Source organism: Oncorhynchus nerka, linkage group LG15, assembly GCF_034236695.1.
Source record: "Oncorhynchus nerka isolate Pitt River linkage group LG15, Oner_Uvic_2.0, whole genome shotgun sequence".
Lineage (NCBI taxonomy): Eukaryota > Metazoa > Chordata > Actinopteri > Salmoniformes > Salmonidae > Oncorhynchus > Oncorhynchus nerka.
The window spans coordinates 44,117,354-44,133,645 of NC_088410.1; the positions used below are offsets into that span (position 1 = coordinate 44,117,354).

Here is a 16,292-nt window from a genome sequence, read left to right on the forward strand (position 1 = left end):
CCTGGTATGGCAACTGCTCAGCCTCCGACCGGAGGCACTACAGGGGGTAGTGCGAACGGCCCAGTACATCACTGGGGCCAAGCTTCCTGCCATTCAGGACCTCTATACCAGGCGGTGTCAGAGGAAGGCCCAAAAGACTCCAGCCACCATAGTCATAGACTGTTCTCTCTGCTACCACACGCCAAGTCTAGGTCCAAAAGGCTCCTTAACAGCTTCTACCCCCAAGCCATAAGACTCCTGAACAGCAAATCAAATGTCTACCTGTACTATTTGCATTGTGCACCCACCCCCATTTTTACACTGCTGCTACTCTCTGTTTATTATCCATACATAGTCACTTTTCCTCTACCTACATGTACATATTACCGCAACTAACCGGTGCCCCCTCACATTGACGCTGTACCGGTACCCCCTGTATATAGCATCACTACAGTTATTTTAATGTTGCTCCTTAATTATTTGTTATTTTTCTATTTTTCTTACATTTAATTTTTAAATGTTTTACTTATTTTAGAAAATACTTTCTGAACACGTTTTTTCTTAAAACTGCATTGTTGGTTAAAGGCTTGAAAGTAAGCATTTCACTGTAAGATGTACTACACCTGTTGTATTTGGCACATGTGACAAAACATTTTTTATTTAATTTGACTTGAGGTGTAAATGGTGATCACACCAGATACGGACTGTTTTTCTATCCACGCCCCTCCCTTTTTTTCTAATGTATCTGTGACCAACAGATGCATATCTGTATTCCCAGTCATGTGAAATCTATAGATTAGGGCTTAATTAATGTATTTCAATAGACTGATTTCCTTAATTGAACTGTAACTCAGTAAAATATTTTCAATTGTTGCATGTTGCGTTTATATTTTTGGTCAGTATAATTTGTCCAATGACAGCAAACGCTACTGACTTCAAGTTAACTTGCGCTCAAGCAGATCCCTACAGTATGTCTGGACATCACAGCATCGTTGTGTTGAATACTGAGTGTGGTTGGCTCATTTTTCCTGGAAACAATGGCATAGCCATTGACATTCATGGGTAATGAGATGTGTATCTTTTGTGTTATTTCCATAATGATCCGAGATTCTATTCTACCTTTTCTTTTGCTTCCATTCGGAAACATTTCATTTCCGTAGGGAGAGAATTTCCCAAATGACAAAATTGTCTTTGACGGATCGTCTTTACTGGCACTGGCAAAAACATTGAGCCGGGTGGTAATGCTGCAATGCTGCTGTAACACCTGACTTGCTTCCTGTGTGGGAACTTTATTTCCACAGGTCTCTCCCTTTGCAACTGTGTCTGGATGTATTATAGCTGGGGTGCAGCTTACTGACTTTATATTGCTACAGATGTAGGATCTTAATTTGACACAGTAATCCTGCAGCAACAGGACTTCAACATTTAGTCCATAATGTTGCTTCATCTGTGTTTAGGCTATTAGCTGTCCAAAATTAGGCTACATAAAAAGTGCAATACTGTTAATATAACTGTTTGTTAGTGTGGGTTGCCAGTGAATTTATGTACAGTGTAAATCATGAAGCTCATCTGCATGTCCTCCGGTGCAGGAAAAGTCTCCGCAACAAATGAGTGATCAAATTAAGATCTGTATTACTTCCGGCTCTCCCAAAGCTCATTACAGAGGAAAGTGAAGGGATTGTTTCAGCTTTGATTCTCACCTAAAAAAAGGCCCTTTTCTCTCACTCTTTAGCCACTAATCCCCTCAAAGATGGCTCGTTCCGGTGTAAATAGAGGAGGGAGGATCGCGGTAATCCTGAGGTAGCGTCGAAAGACAATGCCAAAACAATACATTGCCAGGTTAAGGTGTGAAGACACCACACTGCACTATCGACCTGAGAAATGCATATACTGGGGCGTTGTGATGATGTATTGAATGGTTTATGGGGTAACTGGAAGAAATCATTCATGTGATCTTTAGTCAAACTATCATTGGTGGGCGCTTTTCGGCCTTGGAGACATCCGGATGTGGTGTCTTTGACTCACAAGACAAAAGTGTGATTGTTACTAACTGCTTTTCCTGCCCATTTGTATTGGATATTATTATTGTATGTGTGTGTGTGTGTGTTCTTGGGGACCTTCAATGCTGCAGAAATGTGTTGGTACCCTTCCCCAGATCTGTGCCTCGACACAATCCTGTCTCGGAGCTTTACGAACAATTTCTTTGACCTCATGGCTTGGTTTTTGCTCGGGCATGCACTGTCAACTGGGGGACGTTATATAGACAGGTGTGTGCCTTTCCAAATCATGTCCAATCAATTGAATTTACCACAGATGGACTCAAGTTGTAAAACATTTCAAGGATGATTAATGGAAACAGGATGAACCTGAGCTTAATTTCGAGTCTCATTGAAAAGGGTCTGAATACTTATGTAAATAAGGTATTCCTGGTTTTTTTTTTTATATAAATTTGCAAAAATGTCTGATCCAGTTTTTACTTTGTCATTATGGGTTATTGTGTGTAGATTGATGAGGAAAACTTATTTAAACCATTTTATAATAAGGCCGAAAAAGTATAGGGGTCTGAATACTTTCTGAAGGCACTGTAAGTCGTGGTCCATGCGGGTGATAGTGATGGAGGATGTCACAAAGTAATATATTTTACAAGTTTGTAATACATCAGTTATTTTAATATTAATCCAACAGTGAGCCACATATTGCAGAGCAAAAATGCATTTAGGCCTACCTTCACTATGAAGTACATTTGTCTATCCTTAAGGAAAATTGTTTTAGGTGCATTATGTCCATCTTACTAGCAAACTTGGTGACACAAGCAAAGAATGAGAGCGCCAATCTTTGTAGACACACCCAAATAAGCATTGGCATTGTGTGCTTTTCCCAAAACACTGTTAAGCCTGTACTAGGGCCTGGAACTGACTTTTTGGTCCACTTGCCACTGTGGCAGGTAGATGAAAAAAATGTACCAGTCTCTTAGACTTTTTACCAGCCAATTTCGACCCTGCAGAATAAAGATAAAAAAACATTCACATCCCAGAATCTTTAACTTTGAGGTGAACTGTCCCTTTAAGAAGCCCTCCTGTTCTCCACTCATTACCTGTATTAACTGCACCTGTTTGAACTCGTTACCTGTATAAAAGACACCTGTCCGCACACTCAATCAAACAGACTCCAACCTCTCCACAATGGCCAAGAACAGAGAGCTGTGTAAGGACATCAGGGATACAATTGTGGGCTACAGGACAATAGGCAAGCAGCTTGGTGAGAAGGCAACAACTGTTGGCGCAATTATTAAAAAATGGAAGAAGTTCAAGATGACGGTCAATCAACCTCAGTCTGGGGCTCCATGCAAGATCTCACCTCGTGGGGCATCAATGATCATGAGGAAGGTGAGGGATCAGCCCAGAACTACACAGCAGGACCTGGTCAATGACCTGAAGAGAGCTGGGACCACAGTCTCAAAGAAAAGCATTAGTAACACACTATGCCGTCATGGATTAAAATCCTGCAGCGCACGCAAGGTCCCCCTGCTCAAGCCAGCGCATGTCCAGGCCCGTCAGAAGTTTGCCAATGACCATCTGGATGATCCAGAGGAGGAATGGGAGAAGGTCATGTGGTCTGATGAGACAAAAATAGAGCTTTTTGGTCTAAACTCCACTCGCCGTGTTTGAAGGAAGAAGAAGGATGAGTACAACCCCAAGAACACCATCCCAACCGTGAAGCATGGAGGTGGAAACATCATTCTTTGGGGATGCTTTTCTGCAAAGGGGACAGGACGACTGCACCGTATTGAGGGGAAGCTGGATGGGGCCATGTATCGCGAGATCTTGGCCAACAACCTCCTTCCCTCAGTAAGCGCATTGAAGATGGGTCATGGCTGGGTCTTCCAGCATGACAACGACCCGAAACACACAGCCAGGGCAACTAAGGAGTGGCTCAAGGTCTTCATCTCAAGGTCCTGGAGTGGCCTAGCCAGTCTCCAGACCTGAACTCAATAGAAAATCTTTGGAGGGAGCTCAAATACTATCAAATACATATGTCATGCAATAAAATGCAAAATAATTACTTAAAAATCATACAATGTGATTTTCTGGATTTTTGTTTTAGATTCCGTCTCTCACGGTTGAAGTGTACCCATGATAAAAAATTACAGACCTCTACATGCTTTTTAAGTAGGAAAACCTGCAAAATCGGCAGTGTATCAAATACTTGTTCTCCCCACTGTATATACTTTATATCTGTAAAATACTAAAGATGTGTAAGTAAAATGCATTTTTTTGGTGCATTTTTTCAAATTAAATGTTATCTAGAATAACAAATTGACAGCATATCAACAATTCCCTCTGGGCAAGTCTGGAGAATATATCTAAGGGTAACACAAAATGTGGTGAATGCAGATGCTTCTGAAGCTGAGAGAAATGTGTTGGCATGTGGGAAGAGTCTGACTTTCAGGGAATTGCAGTTAAAGACAAGTACACTGCATTAAGTCTTTTTAACAATGAATGGATTTTCAATAACGGGAAAGTAGGCACAGATTGACGCTGCATACCCTGGGGACTCCCCTGAACTTTTGTTTCTGTTTTAGCACATTTGGGGATTTTAAGCATAAAAACCACCACCACATTGAGAAAAATTATTAGATGCCATAAAATTTCAATTAAATGTCAAGTCTCAAATAGCCGCCTGTCCCTTTTTAATAGCCGGGTAACCGCACATTTTTCAGCAAGTAAACACCTGTTTCAAATTAACGCTGGGTCTAAATGATTGTTCACAAGGTTACTATGGATATATGACAAGGTTTAATGTTTGATTTATTACATTAAATTATTCAGTAATGACTGTAAAAACAAATTTTTAAAGTATGTCAATCATATTTTTTTATTTGGCAGTAAGAAACTGCTAGCCATTGCCTGCTAAAAGCTAGCTAACTGGCAAGGACAAAAACAGTCAACAACTTCGGGAGTACAGAACCCTATAAATCAACTGATCGCGCTCTAGTGGTGAATATAAGAACTGACAAATGCACAATCAAAGAGGAGAATAAAGTGCATTCGGAAAGTATTCAGACCCCTTCCCTTTTTCCACATTTTGTTACCTTACAGCTTTATTCTAAAATGGATTCAATGTCAGAGCAACAACTAAGCCATAAGGTTGAATTAATTGTCCATAGAGCTCTGAGACAGGATTGTGTCGAGGCATAGATCTGGGGAAGGGTACCAAAAAATGTTTGCAGCATTAAGGGTCCCCAAGAACACAATGGCCTCCGTAATTCTTATGGCATGGCAGCGTGGTAGAAACTGAAGGGAAGCCGCAATCTAAAATTCAAAATGTAATATTGGGGGGCAACATTTTTATAACTATGTCTCCAGAAGATAAAGCATGAGCGTTCAGTTTAAAAGTTGAGTTTGTGAGCTAGGCAGGCTAATGCCTGGGAAGGTCTTCCACTCAGAAGTATGAGATGGGGAGGGGGGCAGGGGTAGGTTGACCTCAGGTCTTCCCACTGGAAGCCCAAGGTAGGGGGAGCGGGGGAATCTTATCAAATAGCGCACCTCTAACTTTGTACAGTACAAATGCAATTAGTCAAATCAGTCACACATAATACTGTGAATATACACTACTGTTCAAAAGTTTGGGGTCACTTAGGAAAGTCCTTGTTTTTGAAAGAAAATCACATTTGTTGTCCATTAAAATAACATCAAATTGATGGTATATCTTCATAGGCGTACAGAGGCCCATTATCAGCAACCATCACAAACTATCACCCTCAAGCACTAAAGGAGATCACGAAGATCATGGATACATTAGAACTAGTGGAAATATGGAGGCTGAGATGTACATGGAGGAGGCTTAATGAAGCTAGCCATCTTGATTACTTCCTTGTCTCATTCTTGCTGGCATCAAAAGTTTGAAAAAGTATTAATAGGAGACCGAATGCGATCGGACCACCATCAAATTGGCCTCCATATAACTCTTACAGATTTTTCATGTGGATGCGGATATTGGAAATTTTATCAAAGCCTATTGGATGACAATTTGTTCTTAACTAAGACAAAATAATTCATAATGGACTTTTTTTGCACAACCTAGGTACAGCAGATCCCCTTATTGTATGGGACACTTTTAGATGTACTTTTAGAGGCCATTCAATACAATACTCATCATTAAAAGACCTATCGGCTGCCTTCGATACTGTGAACCATCAGATCCTCCTCTCCACCCTCTCCGAGTTGGGCATCTCCGGCGCGGCCCACGCTTGGATTGCGTCCTACCTGACAGGTCGCTCCTACCAGGTGGCGTGGCGAGAATCTGTCTCCTCACCACGCGCTCTCACCACTGGCGTCCCCCAGGGCTCTGTTCTAGGCCCTCTCCTATTCTCGCTATACACCAAGTCACTTGGCTCTGTCATAACCTCACATGGTCTCTCCTATCATTGCTATGCAGACGACACACAATTAATCTTCTCCTTTCCCCCTTCTGATGACCAGGTGGCGAATCGCATCTCTGCATGTCTGGCAGACATATCAGTGTGGATGACGGATCACCACCTCAAGCTGAACCTCGGCAAGACGGAGCTGCTCTTCCTCCCGGGGAAGGACTGCCCATTCCATGATCTCGCCATCACGGTTGACAACTCCATTGTGTCCTCCTCCCAGAGCGCTAAGAACCTTGGCGTGATCCTGGACAACACCCTGTCGTTCTCAACTAACATCAAGGCGGTGGCCCGTTCTTGTAGGTTCATGCTCTACAACATCCGCAGAGTACGACCCTGCCTCACACAGGAAGCAGCGCAGGTCCTAATCCAGGCACTTGTCATCTCCCGTCTGGTTTACTGCAACTCGCTGTTGGCTGGGCTCCCTGCCTGTGCCATTAAACCCCTACAACTCATCCAGAACGCCGCAGCCCGTCTGGTGTTCAACCTTCCCAAGTTCTCTCACGTCACCCCGCTCCTCCGCTCTCTCCACTGGCTTCCAGTTGAAGCTCGCATCCGCTACAAGACCATGGTGCTTGCCTACGGAGCTGTGAGGGAACGGCACCTCAGTACCTCCAGGCTCTGATCAGGCCCTACACCCAAACAAGGGCACTGCGTTCATCCACCTCTGGCCTGCTCGCCTCCCTACCACTGAGGAAGTACAGTTCCTGCGCAGCCCAGTCAAAACTGTTCGCTGCTCTGGCCCCCCAATGGTGGAACAAACTCCCTCACGACGCCAGGACAGCGGAGTCAATCACCACCTTCCGGAGACACCTGAAACCCCACCTCTTTCAGGAATACCTAGGATAGGATAAAGTAATCCTTCTCACCCCCCTTAAAAGATTTAGATGCACTATTGTAAAGTGGCTGTTCCACTGGATGTCTTAAGGTGAACGCACCAATTTGTAAGTCGCTCTGGATAAGAGCGTCTGCTAAATGACTTAAATGTAAATGTAAATGTTAAAACAATAGCAGTTTAGGTCAAAAGAGATTAGACTAATAAAGGAAATAGAGGAAGTAACAGCACAGGTAGATGGTAATGGAAACTGTACCAGAGGCACAAAATAGGTTAGAGGAAAAATCAAATTAAATGGAAGTACTTATTCAAGAACGATTAAGTGTATGTATTACAAAAATTAAGCGAAATGGTGGAAAATGTACAACATTTTTCTTGAATCTTCAACGTAGAAAAACAATTTACAGAATCTCGTTACAAATGGAGTCATCCATGATTCACCAAATTATATTTTAAAAGAGGAAGCACAATATTTTAAGCATATGTTTTCTTTTTGTCTCCTCCATTTCCACTGATTGATGTAAACTGAAAGGATTTATTTCCTAATAATAATAATGTAAAATTAACAAATTTACAGAAAGACCTGTGTGAAGGCCAACTTCACACTAAACTAAAATCTTTTCAGTCTGGAAAAACACCATGGCTGTCACGGATCCCTCTGGAACTTTCATTGTGCACACCTGGCCCCTATTCCCACTGATTGTATTTGTATATATGTGCCCTTTGTTCACCATGGTGCTGTCCATTATTATCTTTTAATAATATGAGCTTCACTATAGCCCTTTGACTCTCAGATCAATTCAGTGTCTATAAATGAATTCTCTGAGAGTGTCAACATAATGGCAACTGAGATCTTTTATAGCAAATATCCACCCCTTTCAACTCACAATGACGAACCACAGGTCTTAGGAAAACTGCGCAAAGGAAGACTTTTACTTGAGAGAGGAGTATCCCATAGCCAGACAGCATTAGCTCTAAATTATTCTTCAGTTTGCTCTCTTAGACGAGGTTCTACTTCTCGTTCTTGGTACAACATAGTACCAAAACATTACCTCATCCAATGGCATATATCAATTGTCAATTCTAGATACTTCCAGGCCTCCCGGGTGGTGCAGTGGTTAAGGGTGCTGTACTGCAGCTCCAGCTGTGCCACCAGAGACTCTGGGTTCGCGCCCAGGCTCTGTCGTAACCAACCGCGAGGTCCGTGGGGTGATGCACAATTGGCCTAGCGTCGTCCAGGTTAGGGAGGGCCTGGCCGGTAGGGATATCCCTGTCTCATCGCACACCAGCAAATCCTGTGGTGGGCTGGGCGCAGTGCATGCTAACCAAGGTTGCCAGGTGCACAGTGTTTCCTCTGACACATTGGTGCATTGTCAATTCTAGATATGCCCATCTCAAATATAATCCTCCTGGATAAACTCAAGGAGAATAAACTAAATCAAGATAAGTTTTGACATCAGAGGGGACATACAATGGTTCCAGACACTGCCATACTCCTCCCCCCAATGGGAAAAGTAGGGAGTGACTGGTGTACAGACATTGTGGAGCCCTTCACATGGTTTAACAGATACATGAAGACAATCCTGACCTCTCCCCTCTCTGGACCCCAAGTGACTTTTTCCCACATAAACATATTCATGAAATTAGATAAAACATCTTATTTATCAATGTTACCAAACTAATTCTGATTCTGCTACGACAGTCATTAAAACTAGTTTTTAAACCACTCCACAAATGTCTTGTTAACCTTTCTAGCTCAGGGATTTCATTCCGCTGAAAAGGCAGCGCGCGAAATTCTAAAATATTTTTTTGAAATATATAACTTTCACACATTAACAAGTCCAATACAGCAAATGAAAGATAAACATCTTGTTAATCTACCCATCGTGTCCGATTTAAAAAATGCTTTACAGCTAAAGCACAATATGATTATGTTAGATCACCGACAAGTCGAAAAAACACAGCCATTTTTCCAGACAAAGATAGGAGTCACAAACAGCAGAAATAGATAAAAAAAAATCATCACTATCCTTTGATGATCTTCATCAGATGACACTCATATTACATCATGTAACACAATACATTTTTTGCCCCACTGTATGTTTTGTTCGATACTGTGCATATTTATATCCAAAAATCTCAGTTTACATTGGCGCCTTACGTGTAGTAATGTTTTGGATTTTAGCAGAAATACTCATAATAAACATTCATAAAAGATACTATTGTTATTCACAGAATTAAAGATATACTTTTTATAGATAGATTTTGGATTTTTGGATTTTAGCAGAAATACTCATAATAAACATTCATAAAAGATACTAGTGTTATTCACAGAATTAAAGATAGACTTTTTATAGATAGATTTTTTTTTTTAATTGCGGAAAAAGCATAATCTGAGAACGGCGCTCAGAACCCAATCCAGCCAGAGGAATAACTACCATTTTGGAATCAACAAAGTTAGAAACAACAGCATAAATATTCACTTTCCTTTGATGATCTTCATCAGAAGGCACTCCCAGGAATCCCAGTTTGACAATAAATGACTGATTTGTTCCATAAAGTTCCATCATTGATGTCCAAATAGCCACGTGTTGTTAGCGTGTTCAGCCCAGTAATCCATGAGGCGCAAGCATTTCATCCAGACAAAAACTTGAAAAGTTCCGTTACAGTCCTTTAGAAACCGTGTTGGGAGATTTGCTGGTTTTGGAGCAGTGGCTTCTTCCCTGCTGAGCAGCCTTTCAAGTTATGTCGATATAGGACTGGTTTTACTGTGGATATAGATACTTTTGTACCTGTTTCCTCCAGCATCTTCACATGGTCCTTTGCTGTTGTTCTGGAATTAATTTGCACTTTTCGCACCAAAGTGCGTTCATCTCTAGGAGAGTTTTTATACTTGCACGCTATTGTTTGTACAGTTGAACGTGGTTCCTTCAGGCGTTTGGAAATTGCTCCCAAGGATGAACCAGACTTGTGCAGGTCTACATTTTTTTCGGAGGTCTTGCCTGATTTCTTTTCATTTTCCCATGATGTCAAGCTAGAGAGGCACTGAGTTTGAAGGTAGGCCTTGAAATAAATCCACAGTTACCCCTCCAATTGACTCAAATTATGTCAATTAGCTTATCAGAAGCTAAAGCCATGACATAATTTTCTGGAATTTTCCAAGCTGTTTAAAGGCACAGTCAACTTAGTGTATGTAAACTTCTGACCCACTGGAATTGTGATACAGTGAATAATAAGTGAAATAATCTGTGTGTAAACAATTGTTGGAAAAATGACTTGTGTCATGCACAAAGTAAATGTCCTAACCGACTTGCCAAAACTATAGTTTGTTAACAAGAAATTTGTGGAGTGGTTGAAAGTAAACTTACGACCTCAAATGTACTTGGACAGTAATCTGGCAGTATCACATCAGCTCTTTATCACTTGAATGTCATTCAGAAAATTATTTCCTGAATCACCTAGACATAAAACACATATCAAACAACTATTATGCGTGATTATTGAGTATCGGTTCTCGTAATGACAGTATCGTTTTTTGTTTTATTAATCATGTTAAAGTTGCTCTTTGTGTCAGAAACATTCGATTTTGTAATTGCATACTTTATTTGGGATATGTGTGCACATAAAAAGAGTTCTCACTCTGTAACAAAGTGAAATACGCAATGTTACAAGGTAACAGTATACTTCCGAGATCTCCATACATCTTTATACCTTAATGTAGTGGTTACCAACCGGTCGTTCAACTGGTTGATCTCCAAGGCATTCGTTGTCGATCACCAAGCATTTCTGTAAAAAAAATAATGTTTTAAGTGTTCCCATTTTTAACCATTTCATGTGTCTGAAGGTAGAACTCCGCCTACCCAGCCGCCCCAGAGAGCAAATCAAGTGCACCTATAGGCCTAATTCTGGCCAGTCAGATAGCTCAGATCACTGTGTCTGCACAGTTTCCTCGAGCAATAGGCTGTAACAAGAAACCACGAACACACAGCATTGAGACTGAGATTTCAAAACTTTTAAAACCACGACTAGAGAGAGACTGCTGTTTTTATAATTACGTTTTTTTAAAAGTTGTTATTCAGCACTTTGTCAACACTTTGTTCAACACTTTTATAAGCCATGAAATAAGCGTTCTCCCTACTTCCACTCACTCCAACCAGCACTGCAGCTGCAACTAATGAGTATAGCAAAATGTTTCGATAACCTTGCATTGTTATTATTAGCGGCTCGTCTCTTTTTTCATATCTATTTTTTTAGATTTTAATTTCACTTTCTCTGGTCATGGGAGTAACAACATGAATTGGTGCATGAGGCAGAAATAATGCAGTGCGACTTGAGTTTCGCCAACAGCTGGAAGACTATGTCCCCTTTTCTCAGCGGAGGGAGGGAGAGCAGAGGGACGGGGTGAGTCGGGTGAGAGGCAGCCTCCCTGCTGCTCTCTCCTTTCCTCCCTCCCCTCAGACTGACCATCAGATGCAGGCCATCCAGTAAAATAAAACAAAGCTAATTGTTGTGCTCACTCAGCTGTGCCTCACAAGTAATACAGCAAATGATATATTACCAGTGTGATTGTATACCTAACATTTTGAAATATAATTTCAAAATGGTCTGAGAAGAACAACATTGACAAGGCAATTCAAGCATAGCCAATATGTGATAATGTATTGGGCCTCATAGCCTACTGCACAAACCTCATTGTTACAGAACTGTTTTTAATAGGTTAATGTTGCATAGGCGTATTATTATTATTATTGTTTAAAAAACTATCTGAGCGGTAGATCTTGCTTTGTACTCAGAAAGTGATCTTGACTCAGGAAAGGTTGGTGACCACTGTCTTTTTAAAAAAAAGGCAAATTATTAAAGACTTTGTAGCAGCTCTAAACAGTTATCCTCTACAAGAAATGCTCACTGGTACCCTAGTTTATAGAAAGACCCATATACAGTATAATGTCATTTTAAGACTCGTTATATGATTATCACAATGTAGCATATGTCACTGCTGGGGTGCTAGAGGCTAATCCAAAATATAATAGATAGAAACTGCATTAAATAATCTTGCGTTCCCAAAATGACAGTTTGCCAGGCTGAAAACGCATAATAACAATGTTGAGTAAAGCCTAGTCAAGCAGCTAATTTGCTGTCCTTGGGTCGGCCTCCCCTTGGGCCATTAAGAATATGAGCACCGTCTGCATAAACCACCCCCCAGACACACACACACACACTGTAGCCCTCTCCTTGTCAACTGGGACAAGTCATTGCCCCCACAATGCAGTGACCATGACCAATGCAGTGACCATGACCTCCCGAAGGCCAGCCCCATTATTTCACTGGGGACACCTCTCCCTGATCAGATGTATTAACTTTTATATCCCCTCCATTATGGACATTTAATTATCCTTGTGTCCCCGTCGCACGCCCGAACAGATTGCAGCCGCCGAGGATAAACTTCTCTCTAGGTCAGTGTATGTTTGTGTATGTATCAGGGAGGCTAAATGTGCCAAGCCAGCAGTGCAGGCAATAAAGCTTACCCCCTAAAAAATAAACCACCTCCTTTCTCACGTCAATCAATAGGCCAGTGAAAAATCAATCTTAGCAATAACAGGAAGTTGAAATATTTTTATAGGAAATGCGTTTGTAATTAGCATTACTCATCTGTCCGTGTAATACAAAATTCATCGGACTAAGGGATTTTTCCAACTTTCGCAAATTAGTGTTACATCACAGAAACAGTTTTATTTTTTCAGTCTGGATCAGGCTACCAAATAGAGCCTTGTTTATCTTCTTATGAAATATTTGAAAGAGGGGAAAACCGTGTATCGATGTGACACAGTAGTAACCCATAAGGCCTTGGGAAGGCGGATGTCAACAGGAAGTAGTTGGGCTTTGAGGTCACCATTGTATGGGTACTGTGTGTTTTATGACAGGTATATTAGACCGTTTGGAAAATAGCTTTTAGTGCATCATTTCCTCATGAACAGTAGATTCAAACTCCCAGTCTGGGGTCAATCAAGATTCCCAGGCAGTCTCCCTCTGGTAATCTGCCTGGCCAGATTTGAAATCCCTCATTAAACTGAATGATTGACAGTGCAGGGTCAGATTTCAAAGATGTTGGGTATATTTGTGGTTCCCTGTGGATTTTGGATTCTTTCTCTATTCCCTGTGACTTCTCAGCATTGGACTGTGTTTTTCAGTAATCCCAATTATTTCCCAGGCTCATCCTTCTGAATTTCTTTGATTCTTTGTTTGATTCTGAAATGTTTCTAAAACGTAATCCAATATTCCGTTTGGCCTGAATACATTTAGTTCATTTAAGAATTTGTAAAGCTCCCACTGAGAGGGAGTCGGGTCAGGGAAATGTAATTCCCAGCAGGCCATACACTCTTAGATAAAAGGGTTCCGAAAGGGTTCTTCGGCTGTCCCATAAGAGAACCCTTATTTGTTCCAGGTAGATCCTTTTTTGGTTCCAGGTTGAACTCTTTTGGTCTAAAAGTGTAGTCCCAGTGGGATTCTGAGCTAACACAGTGTGTGACAGCCATTTTAAACATAAAAATAAAATACAAATCCTATGGGAACAGCCAAAGAACCCTTTTTAGGTTCTAGATAGCACCATTTATTCTAACGGTGTAGTCCCATTCTCAGAAGTAATTGCAAATACACTTTCTACACACTACCAAATACATTATATAGATTATATAATTATAGAACATACAGCATTACATGCTTGCAAAGCTTCAGCTCTTCAGTAGGCCTATGCAAGCACTAGGTCCAGCCACGCTCCGTTGCCTGTGTTTCTTTTTTACTGATGTTTTACTGCTCTGAGAGTAGGGACAGGAGACTTTTTAAGAAGTGTGACTCGCCACTGAGTTTCAATTCTCTTTGGTCCCCCTGGAGGTAATCTAAATGTAGAAATGGACTACAGAGTTAGTATAACTACTCTGGTGACTCTTGCAAATGTGTGTGTGTGTGTGTGTGTGTGTGTGTGTGTGTGTGTGTGTGTGTGTGTGTGTGTGTGTGTGTGTGTGTCCGTCCGCCTGTGCTTGATGGGAATTGAACTGCATTGACCACAATGGAATGGAGAGCACGCCTCAGGAGAATGAGGCTTTTATTGCTTGTCACACTGTCACACCAACAGTTTCACACAGATGGCTAGATGCCTCTGTACACACACTTCAGGCTGACAGCTCAGGGACGCCTATCTTTTTGTGAGGGGGAAGTTTGGGCTGGAAATGAAGGTGAGATGTTTGTAGGTGTGGAAAGTCTGGGCAGATTTGAAATGTGTTGTTGTTGACATCTGTAAACGAGAAGTTGATGATTTCATATTGCTGAGTATACCTTTTTAAAACATTTTGGTGTGTGTGTGTGTGTCTCCACAGGAGTCCCTGCAGACCTATGCCTTCCTGGTGTTCCTGGTGGTGTGTGTGCTGGGTGCTGTGTACCTCTACTTTATTCTGCCCGAGACCAAAAACAAGACCTTTATGGACATCAGCCAGAGCTTTGCCAAAATCAACAAGGTTCCGTTGGTTAAAAAGGAAATTGAGAACGAACTTGCCATCAAGGCTGGGTCAAAGGAAGTAGAAGAAAATGGAAAAGTCATCATCGACGGTGAGATAGAGAGTTCGTTTTGAATCAAAGAAAGCCACCAGGTGTCAGTTTACTGTTGTACATACTGTATTTTGATTCACTGAAGTGAAATATAATTTTTAAGATAAAGTTTTTCTGCTAGGTGAGTGTACGTTTTTTTTGTATGCAATAATTTTCAATACATTTTTAAAGCTCTCTTACCGAGAAAAAAAACAACAGGCAATTGGCAAACAGTTATTGCAAATCTTTGGCTAATTTGCTGCAAATTTGCTGCAAATTTGCAAATTAGTTTTGAGGCAAACTTTTGCAGTAAATTTACAGCGACTTGTGAACTTCTGTCTAACAATTCTGGGAAACTTGTGGGAAACATTCTACTGTTTGCTGCGGATATGCTGCAAACTCATTATGAATATGCAAATTAGATCAGCTTTTTTTGGTTACTTTGTGTATTAACTTTGAATTGTTGTATCTACATAAACCAAATCACACATAACGTTAAATGAACTAAACATACTAAATGTACTAAATACACTAAACCACATGTATTCAATGTCTTAACAGATAAAAAAATAAATCCAATACAATTTGAAATCCTCAGCATGCTAATGAAAATAGCAAAGACGGAATATTTCCCAAATAAATTGTTTGCTTAATCTCTCATTTACAGGAGAGAGATGTGGCTACCGCTTTACATTCTAGCTCGGTAATAAATCAAATCAAATCAAATGTATTTATATAGCCCTTCGTACATCAGCTGATATCTCAAAGTGCTGTACAGAAACCCAGCCTAAAACCCCAAACAGCAAGCAATGCAGGTGTAGAAGCACCTGCATAAGATATATTTACTCTGCAATTAGCTAGTAATTACCATTAGTTAACATAAATAGTTGCCATGTTGTTTCCCCCAATCCTTTCCTGATATCCCAACCAGCCCATGGTTGTTATCTGGAAACAGAGAAGATCATTTCTATGTAATAACACCGAATCTGTGCTGGAAAATGCATCATTACCTGTTTCTCTTCAGTTAAACCATTACATCCCTTCCCTATAATGAACATAACATAACAGTGACATATGTCGTTGTAAAGTGACACTAAATTCCTGACATGACAAGCAAAGCCCAGTTCACATTCAGATTCATTATTGACAAAAAAGATATGCACAAGATATGACGGATATCACAATTCAGTGACATGTTATATTCGTAAAGAATCAATGGGTATATATATATTAATCATTTATAAGCCAAACCCTGGATGTAGCAACTGCAGATTGCCCCTTTGATCAAGCTACTTTCTCCTTTCTATGTGTAGACTATTTACATTAAACCATAACCTATAAAAATGTGAGGATGTCGTTGGGACCACCTCAAATTATTTCAGGATAAAATACGGTCAATTAGGCTACTAGCTATGTTAGCTAACCCTTTTCTTTCATTTGTAGCTGTAGGTCTCAAGAAATGGCAATTACAGA

General features: G+C 40.8%; 1 protein-coding gene across 2 annotated transcripts in view; it reads left to right on the top strand.

Annotated features, from left to right (window-relative positions):
* The window catches only part of slc2a9l2 (solute carrier family 2 member 9, like 2), a 212,489-nt gene extending 197,529 nt beyond the window's left edge, over positions 1 to 14,960 (top strand). For both annotated transcript variants that reach the window (XM_029682474.2, XM_029682475.2), the window contains one exon: positions 14,612 to 14,960. In XM_029682474.2, coding sequence (XP_029538334.1) covers positions 14,612 to 14,863 — 252 coding nt within the window. In that variant the 3' untranslated portion in view covers positions 14,864 to 14,960. The remainder of the gene's footprint in view (positions 1 to 14,611) is intronic.
* The last annotated feature ends 1,332 nt before the right edge of the window (positions 14,961 to 16,292 follow it).